Here is a 23,007-nt window from a genome sequence, read left to right as displayed (position 1 = left end):
GGGCACGGGATTCAAACAATCAGAGACCCCGTCATATTGAGCAGGCAATCAGCAGGCAATCAGCAGTGCGTAATTACACAAATCGCGCTACGAATCCCTCTGGAACCTCTGGCTCTGCAATCTTGACTCACGAGTGGGGCTGCATGTGTACATGACAACCCACCCACCAAGGGAGACTCAGATTCAGACCCTCGAAGTATTCTGAAATCAGACACCCCTACGCCCACTGGACCTTGTTTTTTTGTTTCTTTCAATGTAAATAAGTAGGTATTTCTAGGCAAAAGTCCTAAAAAAGTGGAGGGAATGAAGGGCGCCACCCCACCTAGGGGGCGTGGCGCCGTTAGTGGCAACAAAGGGCCGGACAGTGTAGTGTAGGGATCCCTTCCGGGTCGTGTGACCTGGAAGGGGATACCAACCCTTAGAACAGGAAGTGCGTCGGGAAAAAGGCAGGCTGACCCCGGAGGTAATTAAAGCTGGCGCGAGGTTTGAAAAGGCAGTGGGGCAGTAGCCGCGCCCTCTTTTGTCCACTCTCCTGCTCGGGGTCGGAGGTCGCATCGGAAGTTACCCACCCACCCATCCCTGAAGATAATGTTTTTAGCGCTAGGCGGGGTCCTGGGCAAGAGGAATGACAGGGACTCCTTTGGTCGGTGCCGTTTTTGGCCCCAGAACAGGTCTTGAAATCTATCAGGGGCTCCGGGCTGGCGAGAGATGGGGCTGACCTGCTGGTGGCTCTGGATTCTCTAGCTCTACCCTGGAAGCCGTTGGTTGTCACAAGTGGTGGCAAATTATCTACCTGCGGCTCTGTTGACCGGAGGGCGGTCAGCCTAAGGAGAGCAGGCTATCTTGGTTGTGGCCTGCTGGCACAGCCCGAAGGTCAAGCAAAAAGACCCTTGGAGAGCGGGTTGTAAATACAACGACAATGTATAATTTTGAGATTTATTTGGAGTGCTGTGGTGTTTCTAAGCAAAGTATTTTAAAAGATGTTCACAATAAATAAGAGAGGCCGACGGAATAATTGGCCAGAGATGTAATTTAATAAATGTTTACACTGTGAAGACCAAAGCTGACTCAGGTGTCTCTATGAGAGGGTGATGAATGGTGGTGGGGGACAAGTGCACTTTGTATGCCATCTAAAACCACGTTAGGCAGTGCCAATGACATACTGGTGCATGACACCACGGCGTGTGACATCGTATGGGGCATCACAGAAAGTGATATCATAGGAAGTGGCATCACAACCCGTGGCCTCACAGGAAGTGGCATCACAACCCGTGGCCTCACAGGAAGTGGCATCACAAGACGTGACAGTAGATCTTAACACCTCAGACATATGTTTCGCATTTTTATCACAAGCACATTTGAGCGCATTACGAGATTTAACAAGTGACATTTCACATTGGGGTTGTGACAAAAAGAGTGACGAAACTCCAACACAAAATCTGAGCCTCAATTTAGACATTTATTTTTTTTAAACACTGCCACAAAGAAATTGATAGCAAGGAGAAATGTGTCAGTACATCTATTTTGTATTGGTCACAAAGTCTGCATTTTAAAATATCTTATGGGGTTAAGGCACCTGCTGCAGAGGTCTTTGTGCGCCCAGTAGATCTTAGGGAATAATAATAATGATAAGATAACTCTGAAGGTTAGAGATCTGTGTTTTGTTAAGGCCCCAGTTTTGAATCAAAGTAACAAGCACATCATGTAACATGCAGATGACAGATTTTAATTGTATGTAGCTAGTTAAGTGCATTACTGCTTTTAAGACAAAAATTATTTTGTTACTTCCAGTTCATAAATTGCATCCCTCTCATATAGCACAGTGAACTATGAAGGGTATGTGACTCCTACAACTTCCAATCCTCACTGTCTTATGTGACACATCTTATCTATTGTTTACACACATACAATTTATTGTCAATGTATAATGTTTACGTATGATGTAATGCGCTCTGAGACCCTGCATTGGGATAAGTAGCGTTATAATAGAAACAAATAAAATAGTGGCATTTAAGTTGTTATTTGTGTAATTATTGAGACAAACAAACACATTTGACATTCCTAAAGTACATGCATATCTCTTATAGACAGGGGCTGAACAAAGTCAAAAGCAACCTCACTTAAGGACCTGTGAAGTGAAAAACTCTGCCTGTGTTTCCCCTCTATTGCATTCAGGTGCGAGACTTCAGACGCTGTCTACCACCATGCACCCCCGACTTATGGCTTGGACTTAAGTGATTTAATGTAAAGAGTGAACGCACTGCACCTGGCTGGAGGCAGGGAGCAGGAACCATCTATGATCAGGAAGCAGGGGGACGGGGCAAAGATTGAGGTGCTTTCTAACCAAAATATCAATGCAAAACACTCTCCAATCAGAAAGCAGTTGCTAGAAAATGAATAATTCAGAGATAAGGTGAGTCACGTTTTCAACAGGGGAGCAGGAAACAACTGATTAGAATACAGAACATTAATTAGACAGCAACAGAATGCAGGAATGCAGAACACAGCAGGATCATAGAACAGAACAGGGGCCATTGTCCTCACAGACCGAAAATCAAAGACTTGCAAGACAAGCAGCAAGACTACAGATGACGAAGCAGCAGACATTACAAACCCTATCAAGCAAACCCTGATGAACCTGCACTGATTGATCCTTTTATCTAATGAAAGGAATTTCTCTTCTACTTTATCTGTAGAACCTCTATTTTGGGTCTAGAACAGTCCATTAGATTTGTTTTGTTGAAGTGTTAATTCAGGAGGATATCTTAACCAACCGTTTTTTCCTCTCACTTCATATTATTTGTGCAATAGTTTAAGCAGTGGATCACTGTGTTATTGTAGTTACAATATTTACAGGATCGGAAATAGGAACATGTAGTGAGACGTTTGTGCTCATACACGGTTAAACAATGATTCAGAAGTTGAGACTCTCTTTTTCAGACTAGGTCCCATCCTCATTTTTATCAGCACCACCATTATTGGCAGAAAATAGCATCATCCAAGCAATCACTCAAGTGGAAGGTTGGGAATCATGGGAAAAAAATCAGGTCAAAACTTTGGAGCACTGGTGAGTATTTACATGGGTATGCCGCTCCTTGGGGGCTGATTGTCACTAACGAGCACATATCGTTTTAGATGACACTGCATTTAGAAAAGAATGGCATGGAAGTGCATGGCAGATTGGTTGACTCTTATAATTAACACAGCAAAAAGAATATCAGACGCCATGTTGATAAATATTCAAACAAGTGAAAATCTGTCGAAAACCCAATACAGATTGGGGTAGACAAAAGAAAATTGGAAGTGATCATGGGACACGTAAGAGTCAACCACAAAATTCAAGAAATTCCTAATCCAACCAGAGATTAATACATTGTGGAAGGATCTAAAGACTTTTACCCATGTAGTTACTTATCGTTATGTTACAAAACAATAATATCTAAAACAATCTGAAAAAAGAAATCTCACCAGAGGAGATTTCACAGGAATAGTTGAACATGTGCCTCCAGTAATGAAGGTAATGGGATGGGAACAAGTTTGTGGTGATGAGGAAGATAAAAAGGAACATTTTCACCCGTTGGAGTTCTTTCCACCACCTTAAATATCCCCCTTCCTTGGTTTGCCTAATCAGTTTGGTCCACCACAGGGGATGTCTTTTATCTACACGCCCTGGCCTTTTACTTTAGAGCTCCCTGGGGGACAGGGAAGGGGAAAACAGAAATTCACAAATTACACAGTGAGAAGATATCAACCAAAGAATTATGTGCAGCTTGGCCAAGGAATCATGACCAGGGACAAGCAACACATCAACTTAGTTGACAACCTTCCTGACAAGGTTCTGACTGAATAGCAAGTGAGCTTACTTAAGAAAGAATTAGGCTTGGTACTGATCAATGGACCTGACAAATTCAAACTCAGGTGTGAATTGTCAGCATTTATTTGAATGATAACATTGATGGTTTTCTTTTCCTCAGTGGAATTAGATGATGAAGAAAGAGGCGATACAGGACCGATAAACAATCCCCATTTCCACCGCCTTCCCAGAATATTCCACCAGTGGTAACAGTTGTGAATTTTCAGCAAGCAAAGAAATAGAGAACCTCAATGTTAGTAATAGTGAAACCTTCTTTAACCTATCAGAACATTAATAAACAGCATTACATGAATAAAGGTCATATATGTAACTGACAATTAAACTAGCAGATAGAGGTGAGGCAATTATGTTGCAGTGTAGGGCATTATACAATGATGAATCGCTACTATTACTAAGAGACCCACGTAACTAAAAGTTATTTCCCATGATCCCACTAATGATTTGATCCTCAATATTAAAACATCTGTTAATGAGACTCTACAAAAAAGGGAATCACAAGTAATCACCCATACTTTCTGACCACTAAGAACTCACTTACATGTTCCTTTTACACTCTACCAAATACACCTGAACCTACTTGACCCCCACATTAATGCCCAATTGAGAAAGTTACATAGGTACAGTTATTGAACCACCATTGAAGTTCTGTGACTGTTTCCTTAGACCACTGATAATCAAAATGCCCCCTTACATCAAAGATACTAAACACCTTCTGAATGTTTTCAAAGACCTGAGTTTTGACTGTGAATATGAACTCCTTATTGGTATGGATATTGAGTCCCTCTATACTAGCATATCACAGGAGAAGACTTTAAGGGTGATTGAGGAACTATTAATCCATTCTGATTGGGCCTATAATACTCCCAGACATTGTGTAGCGGAAAGTGCTGAGTTTACCCAGGAAAAACAATTTGAATTTGATGGAACATTTTACTTACAAATTCATGGAACAACGATGTGTAGTACTTTTGCCCTAAGCTTCGACTGCTTATACACACATAGCTTTGAGATTAAACATATCTGGGCTGAAAACGATCCCTTCAAAGACATCATAAAACGATCGCGCTGTTACATTGGCAGTATTTTTGTTTTATGGATGGGTAACCTTTTGGCAGCAAATCATTTCATTAGATATCTGAATAAGAAGCAGAATTAGTTACTCAATTTCACGCACTCAATATCCAAAACCATTTTTTGATCTGTCAATATCATCTACAGATGGACAACTAGTCACTGGTACTTTCCAAAAACCAACAGATAAGAATAATCTATTATGATTCGACAGCTTCTACCCTCACCTGGTAAGCTAGAACTTGTTATCTTGATTTGTATAGCGCACTAATAACCAGAGAGGGCTTCGCAGCACTAGGGCAGGTGTACATTTGTGTGGTCCACACAGTGCTTATATGAAGAGCCTGATCTTCAGCTTCTTGTGAAATCAAGAAGTGAGGAGGAGGCTCTGATGTGTTGATGGAGGTCATTCCATGTTTTGGGTGCGATGTAGGGTGGGTGTGGGTACTATTTCTGATGGCCACCAGGTGGAGTCCCACAGGGAGGTCTTGTTGCAGAAGACCAATACTTCTGTCTTGTCAGGAGTTGAGCTTCAGGCAGATGGTTCGCATCCAGTTTGCTATTATGGTCATGCAGTTGGTGAAGTTGGTTCTGGTGGTGGTTGTCTTGTCCATCAGGGAAAGAATGAGTTGTGTGTTATCGCTGTAGGAGATGATGGTGATGTCTTGTGATCAGATGATGTTGGCGAGCGGTGTCATGTATATGTTGAAAAGGATGGGGCTGAGAAATGCGGGGCTCCCCATATTATTTTCTTGGTCTCTGGTGCCTTTTGGACAGTTATTATGTCTTCGTCAGAACTGCTCCTCTGTGACTGACTATGAGCATCAGGCAGATGTCTTGACTGAGCAACTCATAAATCATAAATATCTTACAAGAATAATTGAAATGGCTAATACGCGAGCTAGAAACAATTATTATGAGTCCCTAGCTAAAACATATCTGAATGAAAAGGATGACAAATTGATATACGTCACTAGCTTTAACAAAGAATCGTTCAGAGTCAAACAAGTAATCAATAAGCATTGATTCTATGTGTTAACAAACTACAGTTTGGGAAACCCAAGCTCTCATTCAGGAGGAGTGTTCAACTGTGTGACCTATAAGTTCATACACAGCCAAGAAAAGACAACAAAGGGAAAGGGACAACTCTGTAGGGACTGCTCCACCCTTCCTTGTTACTGGGGACTATCCATACAATACCATGCAAAATATTTAAGTGCGCAGCTGCTTCCTAGGGAGCGTCCCAACGCTAGCAGCAAAAAACCAGAGTGACCCAATCCATGCCGCAGTTGTGGCATTTGTCAGTTTACGAAGCCAATCAAAGAATTAGTCCTTGGCCTACACACACCATGGAACCTACAGCAAAATACTATTTGTGATTCTATGAACAAAATTTATTTTATCACCTGTTCATGTGGTCTCAGATATGTGGGTATGACCCTATGGAAAGTCTGTATAAAGATACATGACCAGAGGAGTAATATTAGATGTAGAAAGATAGCAACTCTACTTAGCACATATTACGTGGAAACAGGGCACAGTGAAAATGAAATGTGGTTCACTGTTATTGACCAAATGACAGGGTCCAACTTATCCATGACATGAGCTTAATGATGAGATTCCCTGGTCTTTCTTGATTAAAGACAATTGATATCTTTATCAGCAAAAACTGCAACAAGTTAATTTACCCTTTATGCGCTTTTGTCTGATGATTCATCCTTACAGGGTTAGGACTACTTGTGACACTAATGTGGCTAGATAATTTATGTGTTTACAACATTGACTAATTATCTTGGTATTTTTAGGGGATGATATCTTACAGCTTTCCAAAACTTGGAGCTGTTGTATTGATTTCTCAGTATAAGAATAAGGCAGGACCGAGAACAAAGTCATATATTTATCCTCAAAAGGAGAAAGTTGTTTTTGCTGCTGCTCCAAAAACACAATGGTTTGCATATTACTACAAGTGATTAATAGACACTCCTTGGGACAAACAAAAGATAGCAAAATAGCTGGCATTTTCAAAATAATGATTATACACTTTCCATTTGAGTGTTTGATTACAGCGCGTCATTTCACTCCTCATCTCCAATGAGGGAATTACCGTAAAACATTGGGATAAGTGTGATTTGGCATTTGGTAATTAATTTATTTTTAAAGCTATGTTTTAGGTGCGAGTTGTGGGGTTTGTAGGGATACAGGGTGTAAAGTAAATTGATTTTAATTAATAAAAACTTATTGTGAATAAATAATAATTATTTAATTGATAATTAATTTTCTAAATTGTGTAATTAAGATATTGTTAAAGTTATATTTCAGGTGCAGGGAAGTTATTTAAAATAAATAATTATGTATTGATTATTATTGTTTAATTGATCATTAATTATGTAAATTGTGTAATTATTATAATTTTGAAGATATATTTTAGGTGTGGTTTGCTGGGGTTTTAAGGAGTACAGAGTGGGAAGATAATTAAAAAATAATTTTTAATAAGTATTTAGGAATTTGTTGTTAATTATTTATTTGATAATTTTGTAAATTGTGAAATAATCATATTTGGTAAGTTATATTTTAGGTGAGTGTTGTTTAGTTTGTAGAGGTATAGGTTGGGAAGTTATTTAAGCTATAATACATCTAAAAGTGTTTATTCATTTATTAAAAATAGTGTTATTTATTTTGTGAAATATTAATTTTATTATGCTTTTTAATTTCAATTACATTTTAATTGTTGGCAGTTATGATTGTGATAATATACTGTGATATTTTAATGAAATTAATATTTTTGCAATAACTTTGGCATAGTTTGAGAAATCCGCACAAAATTTCCCAACCTAGTATGACGCTCACTCTAACTGCTGTCTTGAAAGTTTCGTAGTGATCCGTTAAACAGGGGTGAAGAAAAAAGGGTGGGGGGAGTACTAAGACACGTTTTCCCCATGCTAATTCCCATAGAACGTTCAGACAAGACTACAGTCGGAATTACACCAAATTTGGCAGAAAGGTAGCTGTTGGTCCAGACAATGACCTTTTTGTAAATTGCCATAAATCAGTTCAGTAGTTTTTGAGATATTAAGAGAAAAGACATATTTGTATATTTAGGGACGCAAAGGCTTCGCAAACCCTCCCAATCTCGTGCTGAGATCTGATTGGCTGCTAACGCTAACACTTCAAACCAGGAAGTGTTGGCAGCCATCAGGGACTTGGCTTGTGCCGAGCCCCAGATTTTTTTTTAAAAAGAGGTGAGAAGTAGGCGTTGAGGAAAATTAAATCTAATGCACTGCACTAGAGGTAAAGGAACAAATTATATAGATTTTATTTGGCACATTCATCACTGTGTATCTCACATGACAAACTTCAAATCATGCACTTACTCCCACTTTACTCTGTGGCCTCGCAGGTCACCAAGTTTTCCAGCAAAATCATTTGCTGGACAAGAACCAAGGAAAGGAAACTTGATTTTCTCTACTGCAGGGGGTAGGGTAGAGGGATTAGACAGGTAGGTTAGAGCCTTTCTTTATATATAATAGAGGGGCCACTACACTGATCATCGATTAATCATCTTTGACTTACTCAGTCACTGTCCAATTTAAAAAGGGAAAAATCTGAATAAGTGTAAATTAATATGTTATGGGAAACCATGATGCATGTTCTGGAATCACTTCACATGGGTATCGCATGATTAAATGTGGTACATGCCAGGAATGGTCCACCCACCCAGTCACTCATCTAGAATTGTCTTTCTTTTAAGTTACCTTCCATTTTTTCATGTCTCCCTCAAGCCATCAAAGCTCATTATGTGAGATTTTGCTGCATTGTAGATAGAAGAGTCCATAATAACTCAACCACAGCTGTGGCTGGTAAAGCTGAGGGGGGGATTACCTCACAGTCATTTTTGATGACGACGACGAGCGACGCCATGGCAATAGCTAGTGAGCATAGTAATTGCAAGATATATATGACTTACCAGTGCCTGTCCCAGCTGCCGATTCTCCCCTTGCAACTGAGCCGTTGCTGTCTCCTCCTGCAGCAGCACTGGAGCCAGCATCACCGATGTTTTGTGTGGCTAGAATATATAGCATTATACATAATTTAGATCCCAGATAAGCAACCCCAAATACAACAGCAATGCAGCACTACAGCATAGTTATCACGTATCTACCAAATATCACTCTGTGCAGTTGATTGGTTGGTTCACAAAATTAGACAAGCCAGGCCTGAAATAACGGTCAATGAAAAACCTATTGTGTTGGGTGGCAAATGCAATGAAAATGGGACCTCCAGCCTTGCTGCACTGTCATTGGAAACTGGTGGTGTACTGTAACTATAAATGAATGGGTCTGCACTCTGCAGCACACTACATTGGGGGGAGGGGGGATCCATGATGACCATGGCCACTGTCTTGTGAACTGAATTCTATTAGAAATACGCATAATCAGGAAAAGGAAAGCCTTCTGAACAAACATACATGGTTATTATTTTTATTTAAAACTCTAGTTTGTTTGGGCGTGCTATCTGAATCTTTAAAATCACGATAGATAGCACCAACATTCCAATAAACAAATAAATACCCCAAGATTCTACGGTTCTACCCTAAGAAGTCCACAAGAATCATAAAATGACTTACTGGGATCTGCAGAGCCCTTGGCAGCGGCGCTGGTGGTCAGCGCCGGCTGACCAGCTTGCCCAGGACCTTCAGAATCATCCCATTCTTCTCCTTGGGTGCTGATGAAAGAAATTAAGAAGATAAATAAAAATAGATTTGTGATTCTGTTTAATATGCCCCCCAAATACTGGCTGTGTGAGGGAAGCTCGAGCATACTATGGCGAGGATACTCGAGGTGTTCTAGCATCATTTACAGAAGGTTTATACTGTGGACCCCGGGGTTACAGCCGAATTGTATGTGTTGCAAAGTCATCCTGTGCCCTGGGCACCCCACAACTTTTTGGTGACTGATACTGGTGGTAACTGACTCTGACTGACCCCGGGCTCTGCCTAACCAGGCCAAGGGCCAGTGCTATGCTGAAAGAGACACATTAGAATACAGTTAAAACACCTACATACACTAGGGTACACAATGGTATGATGGGGTACCCCTGTGATTGGCATGACCCACCCTATAAGCCACTAGTATATAATAGGGCAGGGGGATTGAAACTACCTAGAAGTCCCTAGTGCCCTAGGGCATGGCAGTTTAGAGGGCAGCAGCTCTTTTTGCACTTGCACGTGTGCACTGCTGAAGCCTGAGGTCAGTTTAAAAGCAGCCCTGGGTGCTAGGACTACTTAAAAAAAAGTAAATTGTGCCCAAACTCGACTCTTGGGTTTGGGGCACTTAAAAATAGATAACCTGCAATGTTTTGTGATATTAGGAACCCCCAGAGTTTTATATGCCCCGGGTTAAGTGAATTTCACATTTCACTCCCCACATTGTGGTAAAGTGCTGCTCAAATTCGACTTTGATGCTAGGAGCACTGTGGAGGGAGGATCTACAATATTTCTACAGATTAAGAACCGCCAAAGTCTCCCCTAGTTGCACATGGGGTGGGGGTCCTGTAGAAATCAGTGAAGTACTTATAAAATATGTTTTTGTAAGCAAGACTTCTGGAAAAATGGCCCAAGTCATTTTCCATATTGCAAATCCCAGGCCACATAGGTTAACATGACAAGAGGTTAGTAAGTAATAACTCTCGGTAGGAAAAGGCTAGAAATACCTTTCAAAGACTTCCCAGAATGGTATTAATAAATCCAACAATATCATATTGTTGAATTTCTCCTAAAATGCACAGACAAGAAGTTATAAGACTTTCTAATTGTAGATCCAAATTCAGCTTTCCAGTGGTCTGTCCTGATTGGTCAGAGTTAAGTGGATTAGCCTGGCTGCTTTGAAGAGGTGATAAAGAGCCACTGGGGTGAACCAGTTCTGCTAGGAGGGCAGTGTGCTGCTACACAGGAATGCCAGAGCAGGGGGAGGAGTCGTAAACCATGGTCTTCAAAAGAAGGGGGATGGCCTTAGTGTCAGTTTCCACTCCACACTTTTGACCCCATGCAGACCTAGGATTGGGGAAGGTATGTGCAGATGTCGGGGGAGAGTCTATGGAAATAAGCCATCCTAGGGAGTATGTTTAGCCAGCTCTTGACTCTCTCCTGGAAAATCAGCCATTATGAATTTGGAAGAATTGGTGCACTCTGGGACAAAATAATGCCACACTCTACAGGATGAGGTCATATATTTGGGGAGTTAGCCTGCTCCCATTGGTCAGAATTGAACTTCTGCTTGCCCCAGAGAACTTGGAATAAATATCTGAGGGGGGCAGAGTCCCTCAGATCTGCTGCTTGAAACTTACTGAAGCAAGACATTGACAAGCTGAGAAGATTGCTGTGCAAAGATTTCTAAGGCCTGACCTCTGAAGACTGCACCATCTGAAACTACAGCCCTGTGGATTATCTTGCTTAAAAAGAACTAAAGAGCTGACTCCCTGAAAGCTACAGGTTAATTGTGGGAACTGAAGCCCTCAACTTTCAAGGACCATCTTGGAGCTTCCAGAACCTTGGAGTGGGCTTGAGACACGTTGGGACCCCTTGAGGAACTTCAGGAAGAAGTTCAAGAAGTTTGGAGAACTTTGGAGCAACTTTGAAAAAAAACTCCTTAGAGGGACCGACTCAACCTGGCTGGCCTGGCCGCCTGCTTTCAACCGCGAGCTGGCCAAGCCCTCCAGGTTTGTCCCACTAAAAGCTCCGTCGGTCCAACTTCCAGAGTTTGACCGGGACTAGAAGAAACCTGAAGCCGGTGAACCCTCACCGGATCCAGCTACATGAAGACCATCGACGGACCCAGCGAGAAAAGGCTCGAGAAAAGTTTCTAAGCCCGCTCGAAGAAAAGGTGACCGGGAGCAACCGCAAACGCCAAGCTGCCTGCCTTCAACCGCGTGTCAGCCTGGACTCCTGGGTTGCCCCGCTGAAGTACTGCAGAAAAAGTTTCTAAGTTCGCTCGAAGGAAGGTGACCGGGAGCTCGTCGCAAGGCAATCCGGCAAACCCTCACCGAATCCGGACTGGCTGGGAGCTTCGAGGAGAAAAGCTCCAGAAAAGTTTCTAAGTCCGAAGGTAGAAACTGAGACCGGGACCTGCCGAGAGCTGTAGCCGCCCAGGGCTCCATCGCGGTCGGCCTGAAACTTTGACTTTGACCCGGTCTATCGCGAGCAGGTTTCCCAATATGGTGCTATAGTCTTCAAAGTGCTATATTTGGCTAAATCTTTGAAAATTCATATCTTTGATTCCCTATATTGGATTTTTGTCATTTTGGTGTCCTTTCAAAGATAAAAAATATTTCCTATCTTTATAAATTGGTGTTGGATTTTTATTATGTGTTGTGTCTGAATTCTTTACTGAATTGTTGTTTTTAAATGCTTTACATACCTGTCTTTGAAGTTAAACCTGCCTGCTCGCAGCCAAGCTACCAAGGGATGAGCATGGGAATAATTTTCTAAGACCTATGCTGAGTCCTATCATGTGTTAGTGGCCTTATTGCCAGTGGCAGACCTACATTTGCCCCTACCAATAATCTACTTTCCAACATTTGGTGCTCAGCGGTGTGGATGTGGACTTGTGTTTAAAAAGTACACCTTTCAGTGAATGAATTAAGATTATAAAAATCCTCTAAATTGCCTTAGAACAAAACTTTTGAGTTTGATTTTTGAGAATTTGGACTAAACTGTTTTTAATCCATTGTTTTGAGTTTTCCAAATTCTTCTAAGTCGGTTGTGCCTAGTTGTTGTGACACAAAATTAGGGAACCATGGAGCTGAACCTGGACAACTGTCCCAGTTCAAGATTGCTGATCTTAGGGCACAGTGTAGGCTTAGGGGGCTGCCTGCTACCAAGAAGATGAGGAGGGCAGGGTTGCTTGAGTCCCTACAGGCCTGGGCTGGGGGAGCTGAGGAAAACCAAGGGGGGGATGGTGGATGTTCCCCCAACCTCACCCAAGAGTGGGGTGAGGATGATACCTCCTCCATTGTTACTAATGTTAGCCAGGTGATTCCAGGTGGTGGGAGTGGGGAAGGGTCCCTTACTCAGGAACCATCACCGTCCCTTGCAGAGCAACAGCTTCAGGCTCAATTAGCTTTGATAGCTTTAGAGCAGAGTACACTGGAATTGGCTGAGAAGAGATGGCAAAGGGAGAAGGCGTTGGAAAGAAATGGTGGCAGTGAAAATGATGAAGATTTTGAAATGTCCAGGGGTGGTCGAGATCACAAACTTCCCAAGGGTATTGTGCCCAAGTACACAGAGGGGGATGACATTGACAGGTGGCTAGCAGCTTTTGAGAGGGCCCTTAGAATGAGTAGGGTCCACTCTAAGTATTGGGGTACACTCCTGTGGGAGTTGATTCCAGTAGCTGGGAGTGATAGGCTCCTGACCCTGAAGGGAGAGGATGCAGAATCATAGCAGCAGATGAAGGCATGCTTAGTCAAGAGATTTGGTCTGACTCCAGAGCAGTACAAGATGAAGTTTAGAGGCACCCAGAAAGTGAGTTCAAAGTCTTGGGTAGACATTGTGGATATTTCAGTGAAGGTACTGGAAGGCTGGATTGTTGGTAACAAAGTTGACACATATGAGGGATTGTATAGTTTGTTTTTGAAAGAACATATTTTGAGTCATTGTGCAGAAGAGTAGTTACGTCAGTAACTAGTGGACTCTAAGCTGACAGACCCCAGAGAGCTGGGGGAAGCAGCTGATGAGTGGGTGAGAACCCGGGTTTCCATTCAGGACCAGGGAGATGACTAACCCTGGGCGTAGTGGGCGTAGTGGGGCTATGCGGAGCATCACGTAGTGGGGCCAAATCTACGCACACTCGCGCACTCCACGTAGCCCTACTACGCGCCACCCGCCTCCCTCCCGCCCTCTTTTAAAATCACTTAAAATGCTTAAAAGTAAGGAAAATGACTTACCTGAACTGCGGCGTCCCGGGGCTCCCTCTTCCTGCTCTAACGCCGACTTCTTCCTCACAAATGTGCATGCGCGGGGCACTTACTTTTAAGCATTTTAAGTGATTTTAAAATTAGGGCGGGCGGGAAGTGGGTGGTGGGCAACTCTGCTCCGCTGTGGCGTGTGCGTAGCCTGCCTGCTACGCCTACTTCGTAGACCACGAAGTAGGCAGCACTACGCACACTCCGCGGGCGGAGCGGAGCACTACGCCCACACGACCAGAAGAAAGGAGGACAGGTCCCTTCCCATGGGAAAGCCCGAGGAAATGAAGGTCAAAAACCTAAGGAGTCCTCCAAAAACCCACAAAAACCTGCACAAGGAGGGGGGACCCGAGCCAACCCAAAATCAAAGGGAGGGGATATCAGGGAAAGCCTAGTAAGTTAAATGACCCCTCAAAAGTGGGTAAGTGCTATGACTGTAACCAGCCAGGACACAAACAGGGAGATGCTGTCTGTGCCAAAAAGCTCCCCTCTAAGGGGCCATCCACAGGGATTGCCAGTGTAAGTGTGGGGGTGGACAATGGTGTCCCAGAGAGGGGTAGTCAGGTGGGGAGGCAACCTTAGTGTCCCTGGGTGGGGTGAATATTGCAACTCTTGCAGCCTTACCAACAAACATGGACAAGTATAGGCAGAGGCCTAAAGTGAATGGGACTGAGGTTGAGGGTATCAGAGACATTAGGGCAAGTGTAACTATGGTCCTGTATGAGCTGGTGCCTCCAGAAAGGTTGCTACCTGGTGAGTTTCACCAGGTGAATTATGCAGACAGCACTACCAAACTCCATCCTATGGCTGAGGTGGATTTGGAATGGGGAGGTGTGACATGCCCTATGAGGGTAGCTGTGTAAAAGGTGCTCCAAGTCCAGTGTTTACTTGGCAATGATCTTGAAGCCTCTCAGTGGTCAGAGGTGGAAAGAGGACTCCATATGAAAATAGTGGAGCTCCCTGAGTGGGTATGTGCTGTGACTAGGTCACAGACTAGCAAGAAGGGAGGGGCTGGACACTTGGACCCTGGAACATAGGGCCAAACATCCAAGGACAAGGGTACTGGGCCTGGTGAGCAGTCCAGGGAACTCCAGAGGTGCAGGAATAATCTAACCCTGATGGGGAGGATCTGGCCTCTGAGGGAGGGACTCCATCCCTGCCAGAGCTGTCAGATTTGGCAGAACTGACAGGAGGAGGTGGACCCTCCAGACAGGAGTTCAGTCAGGGTCAGCGTGACTGTCCCACCCTTGAGAGCTTGAGGTGGATTACTTCTAAGCAAGAGGAGGGGGATGACAGTGGGTTTCACAAACTCTACTGGGAAGATGGACTGCTTTATACTGAGGGTAGAAACCTCAAGGACGGGGCCACCAGGAGGTTGGTGGTGCTCCAGAAGTACAGTGAGTTCATCCTGACTTTGGGTCATGATATCCCCTTGGCAGGACATTTGGGACAGACAAAGACATGGAACCGATTGGTGAACCATTTCTACTTGCCCCATATATCTGAAAAGGTAAAGGAGTTTTGCAGCTCCTGTGTCACCTGCATGCCAGTGGCAAGGCAGGGGGCAAGACAAAGGCTCCCTTAATACCACTGCTAGTGGTTGGGGTTCCCTTTGAAAGGGTGGGGATAGACATTGTTGGTCCCCTGGGCCCACCTACTGCAACAGGGAATAGGTATATCTTAGTGGTAGTTGACCATGCCACTAGGTACACTGAAGCCATACCTCTTAGACCCATTGATGCTCCTGCGGTGGCTAGAGCACTGCTTGCTGTGTTCACCAGAGTGGGTTTTCCAAAAGAGGTGATGTCAGATAGGGGCAAAAACTGCCTGTCCATCTATCTGACTGCTATGTGGGATGAGTATGGTGTTAACTACAATTTCACCACCCCCTATCACCCACAAGCAAATGGTCTTTTTGAGAGCGTCAACAAAACCCCGATGGGCATGATAAATGGGTTGTCAGAGAAACTCAAGAGGAGATGGGATGTTCTCCTCCCATGCTTACTGTTTGCCTACAGGGAGGTGCCACAGAAAGGGGTTGGTTTCAGTCCCTTTGAGTTGTTGTTTGGACACCCTGTGAGGGGGCCATTGAGCCTGCTAAGAGAATCTTTAGAGAAGCATCTTAAAGAAACTAAGGTCAATGTGCTTGACTATGTGTTAGCCCTGAGATCTAAAATGGCAGAGTACATGTACAAGGCAAACAGGAATCTGGAGGCCAGCCAGGAGCTCATGAAGCACTGGTATGATCAAAAGGCTACTATGCCTGAGTATACTACAGGACAATTGGTGTGGGTGTTGGAACCTGTGGCTCCCAGGGCCCTACATGACAAGTGGAGTGGGCCCTTTCCAATCTTAGAAAAGAAGGGTGAGGTTACCTATTTGGTTGACCTTGGCACCCCCAGGAACCCTCACAGGGTTCTGCATGTGAATAGATTGAAACCCCACCATGACAGGGCAGATATGACCATGTTACTGGTCACTGATGTGGATGTGGAGGAGGAAACTGAGCCTGTGCCCGACCTCCTCTCCACTAATGTGCAAGATGGGTCAGTGGAGGGAGTTGTACTCTCTCCCAAATTGACAGACCAGTAGCACAGAGACTGTAAGCAAGGGCTGGAGCAGTTTACTGGCCTGTTCTCTTTGACCCCAGGCATCAATGAGTGGTGTGTGCATCACATTGACACTGGTGACAGCCTACCTGTCATAAATAAACTGTACAGGTTGTTTGACCATGTCAGAGCCAGCATTAAAGCTGAGGTTGCTAAGATGCTGGAATTGGGGGTAATTGAACCGTCTGAGAGCCCATGGGCTAGTCCAGTGGTGCTGGTACCTAAACCTAATCCTCAGGGGGGACCCAAGGAGTCAAGGTTCTGTGTGGACTACAGAGGATTGAATGCAGTCAAAGAGACTGACGCTCACCCTCTACCTAAAGCTGATGAGCTCATAGATAGGTTAGGGGCTGCGGAGTAGCTGAGTACATTTGATTTGACTTCAGGTTACTGGCAGATTGCCCTCACTGATGGAGCAAAGGAGAGGTTGGCATTCTCCACACCAGAGGGACATTATCAGTTCAAGGTAATGCACCTGATACCTTCCAAAGGTTGGTGAACAGGGTCTTGTCTGGGTTGGAACAGTTCAGTGCAGCTTACCTGGATGATATAGCTGTATACAGTTCTACCTGGGGGGATCACTTAAACCACCTACGGGAAGTGTGTCAGGCCATGCAGCAAGCAGGCCTGACTATTAAGGCAAGTAAGAGCTAAATAGAGCAGAGTTCTGTGGTGTACCTGGGCCACCTGGTAGGTGGGGGCCATGTACAGCCTCTCCAAGCGAAAATCCAAACTATTTTGGATTGGACAGCTCCTGTTACCCAGACTCAGGTCAGGGCATTCCTTGGACTGACAGGTTTGTTAAAAATTATGGGACCATTGTGGAGCCCCTAACAGAACTGACTTCTAAGAAGAGGCCCAAAAAGGTGTATTGGACCCCAGAGTGTCAGATGGCTTTTGACACTCTGAAAGCTGCTATGTGTTCAGCACCAGTACTGCTTGCCCCTTACTACACAAAAGAATTTGTGGTGCAGACATATGCTTCAGAGCAAGGGATTGGGGCAGTATTGTCCCAGCTAAATGAAGAGGGCCTTGATCAGCCAGTTACCTTTATTAGTAGGAAGCTTCTTCCCAGAGAGCAGAGGTGGAGTGCCATTGAGGGAGAGATTTTAGCTGTGATGTGGTCCCTGAAAAAGTTGAGACCATATTTCAGATGGTTCATGCAGATGAGAAGGGAGAATCCCAAGCTGTTAAGGTGGTCCATTTCCCTACAGGGAATGGACTTTATAGCGGAACACATACCTGGGGTTGCCCATGCAAATGCAGATGGACTTTCCAGGTGTTTCCACTTAGCTGATGAGGACTTCCAGAGTGTAGGTTAGTAACCCATCGCCTTTCATTTGGGGGGCAGTGTTGCAAAGTCATCCTGTGACCCCACCAACTTTTTGCTGACTGATACTGGTGATAACTGACTCTGACTGACCCTGGGCTCTGCCTAACCAGGCCCAGGGCCAGTGCTATGCTGAAAGAGACACATTAGACTACAGTTAAAACACCTACATGCACTAGGGTACACAATGGTATGGTGGGGTACCCCTGTGATTGGCATGACCTACCCTATAAGCCCCTAGTATATAATAGGGTAGGGGAATTGAAACTACCTAGAAGTCCCTAGTACCCTAGGGTTTGGCAGTGTAGAGGCCAACAGCTATTTTTGCACTTGCATGTGTGCACTGCTGAAGCCTGAGGTCAGTTTAAAACCAGCCCTGGGTGCCAGGACTGCTTTTAAAAAGTAAATTGTGCCCAAACTCGACTTTGGGGCACTTAAGAATGGATAACCTACAATGTTTTGGCATATTATGAACCCCCCAGGGTCTCCCCTAGGTGTCCCAGGGGTGGGGGGGTCAGGTATTTATACGGTACACCCTTATAAAATGAGTTTTATATGCCCTGGGTTAAGTGAAATTTCACATTTCACTCCCCATATTCTGGTAAAGTGCTGCTCAAATTTGACTTTGATGCTAGGAGCACTGTGGAGGGAGGATCTGCAATATTTCTACAGATTAAGAACCCCTAAAGCCTCCCCTAGTTGCACATGGGGTGGGGGTCCTGTAGAAATCAGTGAAGTACTTATAAAATATGTTTTTGTAAGCCCTACTGCTGGAAAAATGGCCCAAGTCATTTTCTCCATTGCAAATCCCAGACTACATAGGTTAACATGACAAGAGATTAGTAACTAATAACTCTTGATAGGAAAAGGCTAGAAATACCATTTAAAGACTTCCCAGAATGGTATTAATAAATCCAACAATATCATATTGTTGAATGTCTCCTAAAATGCACAGACAAGAAGTTATAAGACTTTCTTGTTTGTAAATCCAAATTCAGCTTTCCAGTCGTCTGTCCTGATTGGTCAGAGTTAAGTGGATTAGCCTGGCTGCTTTGAAGAGGTGATAAAGAGCCCCTAGGGTTAACCAACTCTGCTGGGAGGGCAGTGTGCTGCTGCACAGGAATTCCAGAGCAGGGGGAAGCGTCGTAAACCATGGTCTTCAAAAGAAGGGGGGTGGCCTTAGTGTCAGTTTCCACTCCACACATTTGACCCCAACCAGACCTATGATTGGGGAAGGTATGTGCAGATGGTAGGGGGGAAGTCTATGGAAATAAGCCACCCTAGGTGATGTGTTTAGCCAGCTCTTGAGTCTCTCCTGGAAAATCAGCCATTATGAATTTGGAAGAATTGGTGCACTCTAGGACAAAATAATGCCACACTCTACAGGATGTGGTCATATCTTTGGGGAGTTAGCCTGCTCCCATTGGTCAGGATTGACCTCCTGCTTGCCCCAAAGAACTTGGAATAAATATCTGAGGGGCGGCAGAGTCCCTCAGATCTGCTGCTTGAATCTTACTGAAGCAAGACATTGCCAAGCTCAGAAGATTGCTGTGCAGTGTCATACGTGGTCCGACAGACTGCGCACGTGTGGCGTTTGTTTGTAGTGCGAATTTTGAAACATGCTCCATTTCATCGTGACCTGTCGGTGTGGGATATTGTGCCGGTTAGGAGTTTGATGTCCAACATGATATTTAGGGCATGGAGGGAGGGGGGCTGTGACACGCTCGCACACCTGTGTCCGAGCAAACGCTTTAATATGTTTGAACAAGTATGAGATGCATTTGATTTGGAGCAGGGTCTATACATCCAATATGCCACTTTAGCTAATATATTCAAATAAATATGGGCCATGTACCCAGCAATCTCACAGTTCACACAGACACTGGACATCATACTCACCTGTGTTGCAGGCAAACGTGTGGTTTCATTACTATATAGGGCTATGAGGGGAGACACTGGGGCTCCTCCCACCCAGGCAGTTAGAGCCCTGGAATGCAAATCTAGGGGCGCCATTGGAGGATAAGGACTGGAGGGCGGTAGGTCTACTCACACGCACGGTCTCCTTCAATGCCCATTTTCGATTAATTCACTATAATTATATGCATCACACCTACATGAGCCCTGAGAGGCTACACTGCATGGCCCCTGACAGGTCCAACTCCTGCCCTAGGTACCACAAGAAGGGCGCCGATTTTATGCACCTGGCGTAGGAAAGCCCTGAAATCAGTAGCTTCTGTGCAGAGGTGGTTGAGTGGATTAGGGGTAGTGTGAATGGGCGAGTACAACTGACACCCACACATTGCTTGTTGGGCCTAATTCGGAAGCACAGGAAGCAAAACAAGATAGTATTAAGACTCCAGCAGTTGCTTTTAGACTTAGCAAGGTGTAGAATAGCTATTGTGTGGCTGGCGGTGCGTCCACCTGAGGTCTTGGCTTGAATTTGTGATGTGCGCAAATGGACATTAGCAGAGGAGGTACATATGAAGAGCTGCCGCACAGACGACAAACTAGACGATGACTTAAGACTCTGGAGGGAACATTGTCACGATTTACTCTCCAATGAACTGCAGACAGGGTCCCAGAGCGTACTATCGGGGGACAGCCAGGCTGGATCTGAAGCAGATGAAGGGGAATAATAGTGTAGTATGCTTGTTAAATGTCTACCATTGGAGGGGTCGCAGTTGTACTGTTACCTCGCACTGCACCATAATGCTTTATCATCATATGTTTTATCTTCACTGATTGCACACCTGATTTGTGTTTTTGTAAAATGTTTAAATAAAGTTTATTAAAAAAATTATTTCCACAAAATGTTTTATGAAAAGCAAACGCAATCGCTAAAACAGATCACCTATAGTACTACTAATTGCTTTTGACTCAAGTCTATCGACTGTCGTTAAATCCATATTCCAAATCTCCTTAACACAACATTTGGATCTATTGTATTGCAGTTAATGATCTTTGATTTTATTCTATTCCTATTTCTCAACACCCTTCATGAGCCAACTCAGTCTCCCTTTTTTGCAATGCATAGATGCATACTTCACAGCATCACTGTGAATTCAATTAAATAACCTGTATCTGTTCGAGCTACATAAACAAAGTCACAGAGAGAACGCGCTACTCATTGATTTACTGTATAGACATAAAAATACAGTCTGCAATGCCTTCTTAATTAATCAGCCAAAGTGAGCGCCTGATGAATGCAAATAGGTAGCGGCACCTGCCTAGCAGAAACTAGAAACTGGATGACACAATAATACACCAGCATAAACTTTACTAAACATAACTTACCTCTGGGAGTGAGCAGCATGCTATTCAGAATTCTTTCTTGCATTGTAGAGCACAAATACAACAAATAAATAATACTCACCAAGCCCCGGAATCTCGATTCCTAGCAGGTCGATCGGGTCCTTCTTCCGATCGAGAATGTCGGCCCAGCGCTGCCTCAGCTGCTGGACGGTGCACCAAACCTTGCTGGTGCTCCGCAAGCACTGGCGCACCGTCCCCAGTGCAGCCGACGCTCCTGCAGGGAGTAGCCGCTACTGGGCCTGTCTCCTATGGTCAGCATAGAGGGGAGGTGGCACAGCAAAAGAAAAACTAGTGCTGCCACCTCCCCCTCTCCAAAGATCGACCGGGGCTGCACACCTGGGCGCTGGCGTGGCCCGAAAGGAAGACGCCCTCTGCCACGCCGCTGGGTGGGGAAATAAAAACCAAGAAGAAAAAGGAAGAGACAGTAAAGAATAAAGAAATGAGGAAAGAAGGGAATATAAACTAAGTCAAAAAAGTCACAAAAAACAGAAAACATTTAAACAAAAACATAAAATACACAAACACAAAGAGGCACACTTGTAAAAAGTAAAAATTAGGGGTACAAAAGTAATAAAGGAGGAGTATGACAAACATTAACAAGAGATTAAAAATTAGTCTCAGCACAATAAGATGGCCGCGCCCATGCGGAACGTGTGGTGATGTTCATGTGTGCTTTAGAACGAGAGCACACTTAAGGACTGCGAAGTGCTGTTCCTGCGTGACTTTGCAAACTTCCCCTGAACACGGAACTCTATGTTGCGTGGTGGAGTTTTCTGCAACTCCACAGAATTCCACGTAGTGGGACTCCACGAACTCTGCCCACCCATATCTAACTCTCTACTCCAGTGTATGCCCCTCCACTCCACTCCACTCTAAGTCAAATTATTCCACTCTATTTCGCACCACTTCATTCGATGATACGTCACTCCAGTCTACGATATGTCACTTCAGTCTATGCCACTCCACTCTACACCAATCCACTCACAGACACTCTACGACACACCACTCTAAGGCATGCCACTCCACGACACTGCATGCCACTCAGTCTTCTCTAAAAGACACCACTCCACTCTACACCACTCAACCATACGCCACAACACTCTACACTACAACACTCTACACCATGACAGTATATTGTATATGCCAAAATACTCTATGTCAAGGTACTCTATGCTACAACACTCTATAACACTCCACTCTACACCACAACACTGTATGCCATGACACTCTCCTCTGCTGCTCGACATTCCACTCTATGAAAATCAACGCCCCTCCACTCTACAACACTGTACTTCACTCTGTGCCACTCCAATCTACTCCACTCTACGGCACTCTACGACACTGTACTCCACTCTACACAACACCCTCTTTTCCAACCCATGCCACTTAACTCCACTCAACTACACACTACTCCAAATTACTCCGCTTTACTATACTACTTCACTCCACACCACACCACTCTACTTCACTCGATGCCTCTCAACTCTACGCTACTCTATGCCACGCCACTCTACAACACTCCACTCTCTGACACTGCTCTGTACGACATGCTCCTCCACTCCACTCCACTGCACTCCACTTGACGACACTCCACTCTATGCCAATGCACTAGGCCTGGGCAAAAATTTTGTTCCGTTCACGGAAATTGCGATAATTTGACATTTTCGCGTTCCGCGGAGAGCGCGAAAATGTCAAAAATTCCGGTTTCCGCAGCTTGGCGATAATTTGTTTCTTGCTCGCGCTGTAAAATAATACATTCTCGCGCGCGCGCGATCGCCTTACCTGAATCCCTGCGTTCGCCGACAAGTTTTCTTGATCCGGTCGCGTTCTCCATGAGATGTTGTATTGTTTTT

The 23,007-nt window shown here is 44.3% G+C and overlaps 1 protein-coding gene across 5 annotated transcripts in view; it reads right to left on the bottom strand.

The window, feature by feature from the left end:
- LOC146860866 (uncharacterized) overlaps nucleotides 1-23,007 on the bottom strand; it is a 254,965-nt gene that overhangs the window by 156,836 nt on the left and 75,122 nt on the right. For 4 of the 5 annotated variants that reach the window (XR_014979218.1, XR_014979220.1, XM_085646387.1 and 1 more), the window contains 2 exons: nucleotides 9,570-9,667; nucleotides 8,910-9,008 (listed from right to left, as the gene is read on the bottom strand). The exons of the other annotated variant lie outside the window; for it this stretch is intronic. Coding sequence is in view for 2 of the 4 variants with exons in the window: in XM_085646387.1 (XP_085502513.1) it covers nucleotides 8,910-9,008; nucleotides 9,570-9,667 (197 nt within the window). In the remaining 2 variants the exon portion in view is untranslated. The remainder of the gene's footprint in view (nucleotides 1-8,909; nucleotides 9,009-9,569; nucleotides 9,668-23,007) is intronic. 5 annotated transcript variants of the gene reach the window in all.

This window comes from Triturus cristatus, chromosome 3_1 (genome assembly GCF_964204655.1).
Source record: "Triturus cristatus chromosome 3_1, aTriCri1.1, whole genome shotgun sequence".
Taxonomy (NCBI): Eukaryota; Metazoa; Chordata; class Amphibia; order Caudata; family Salamandridae; genus Triturus; species Triturus cristatus.
The sequence above is the reverse complement of the archived record's forward strand: the minus strand, read 5'-3'. Positions and strand labels throughout refer to the sequence as shown.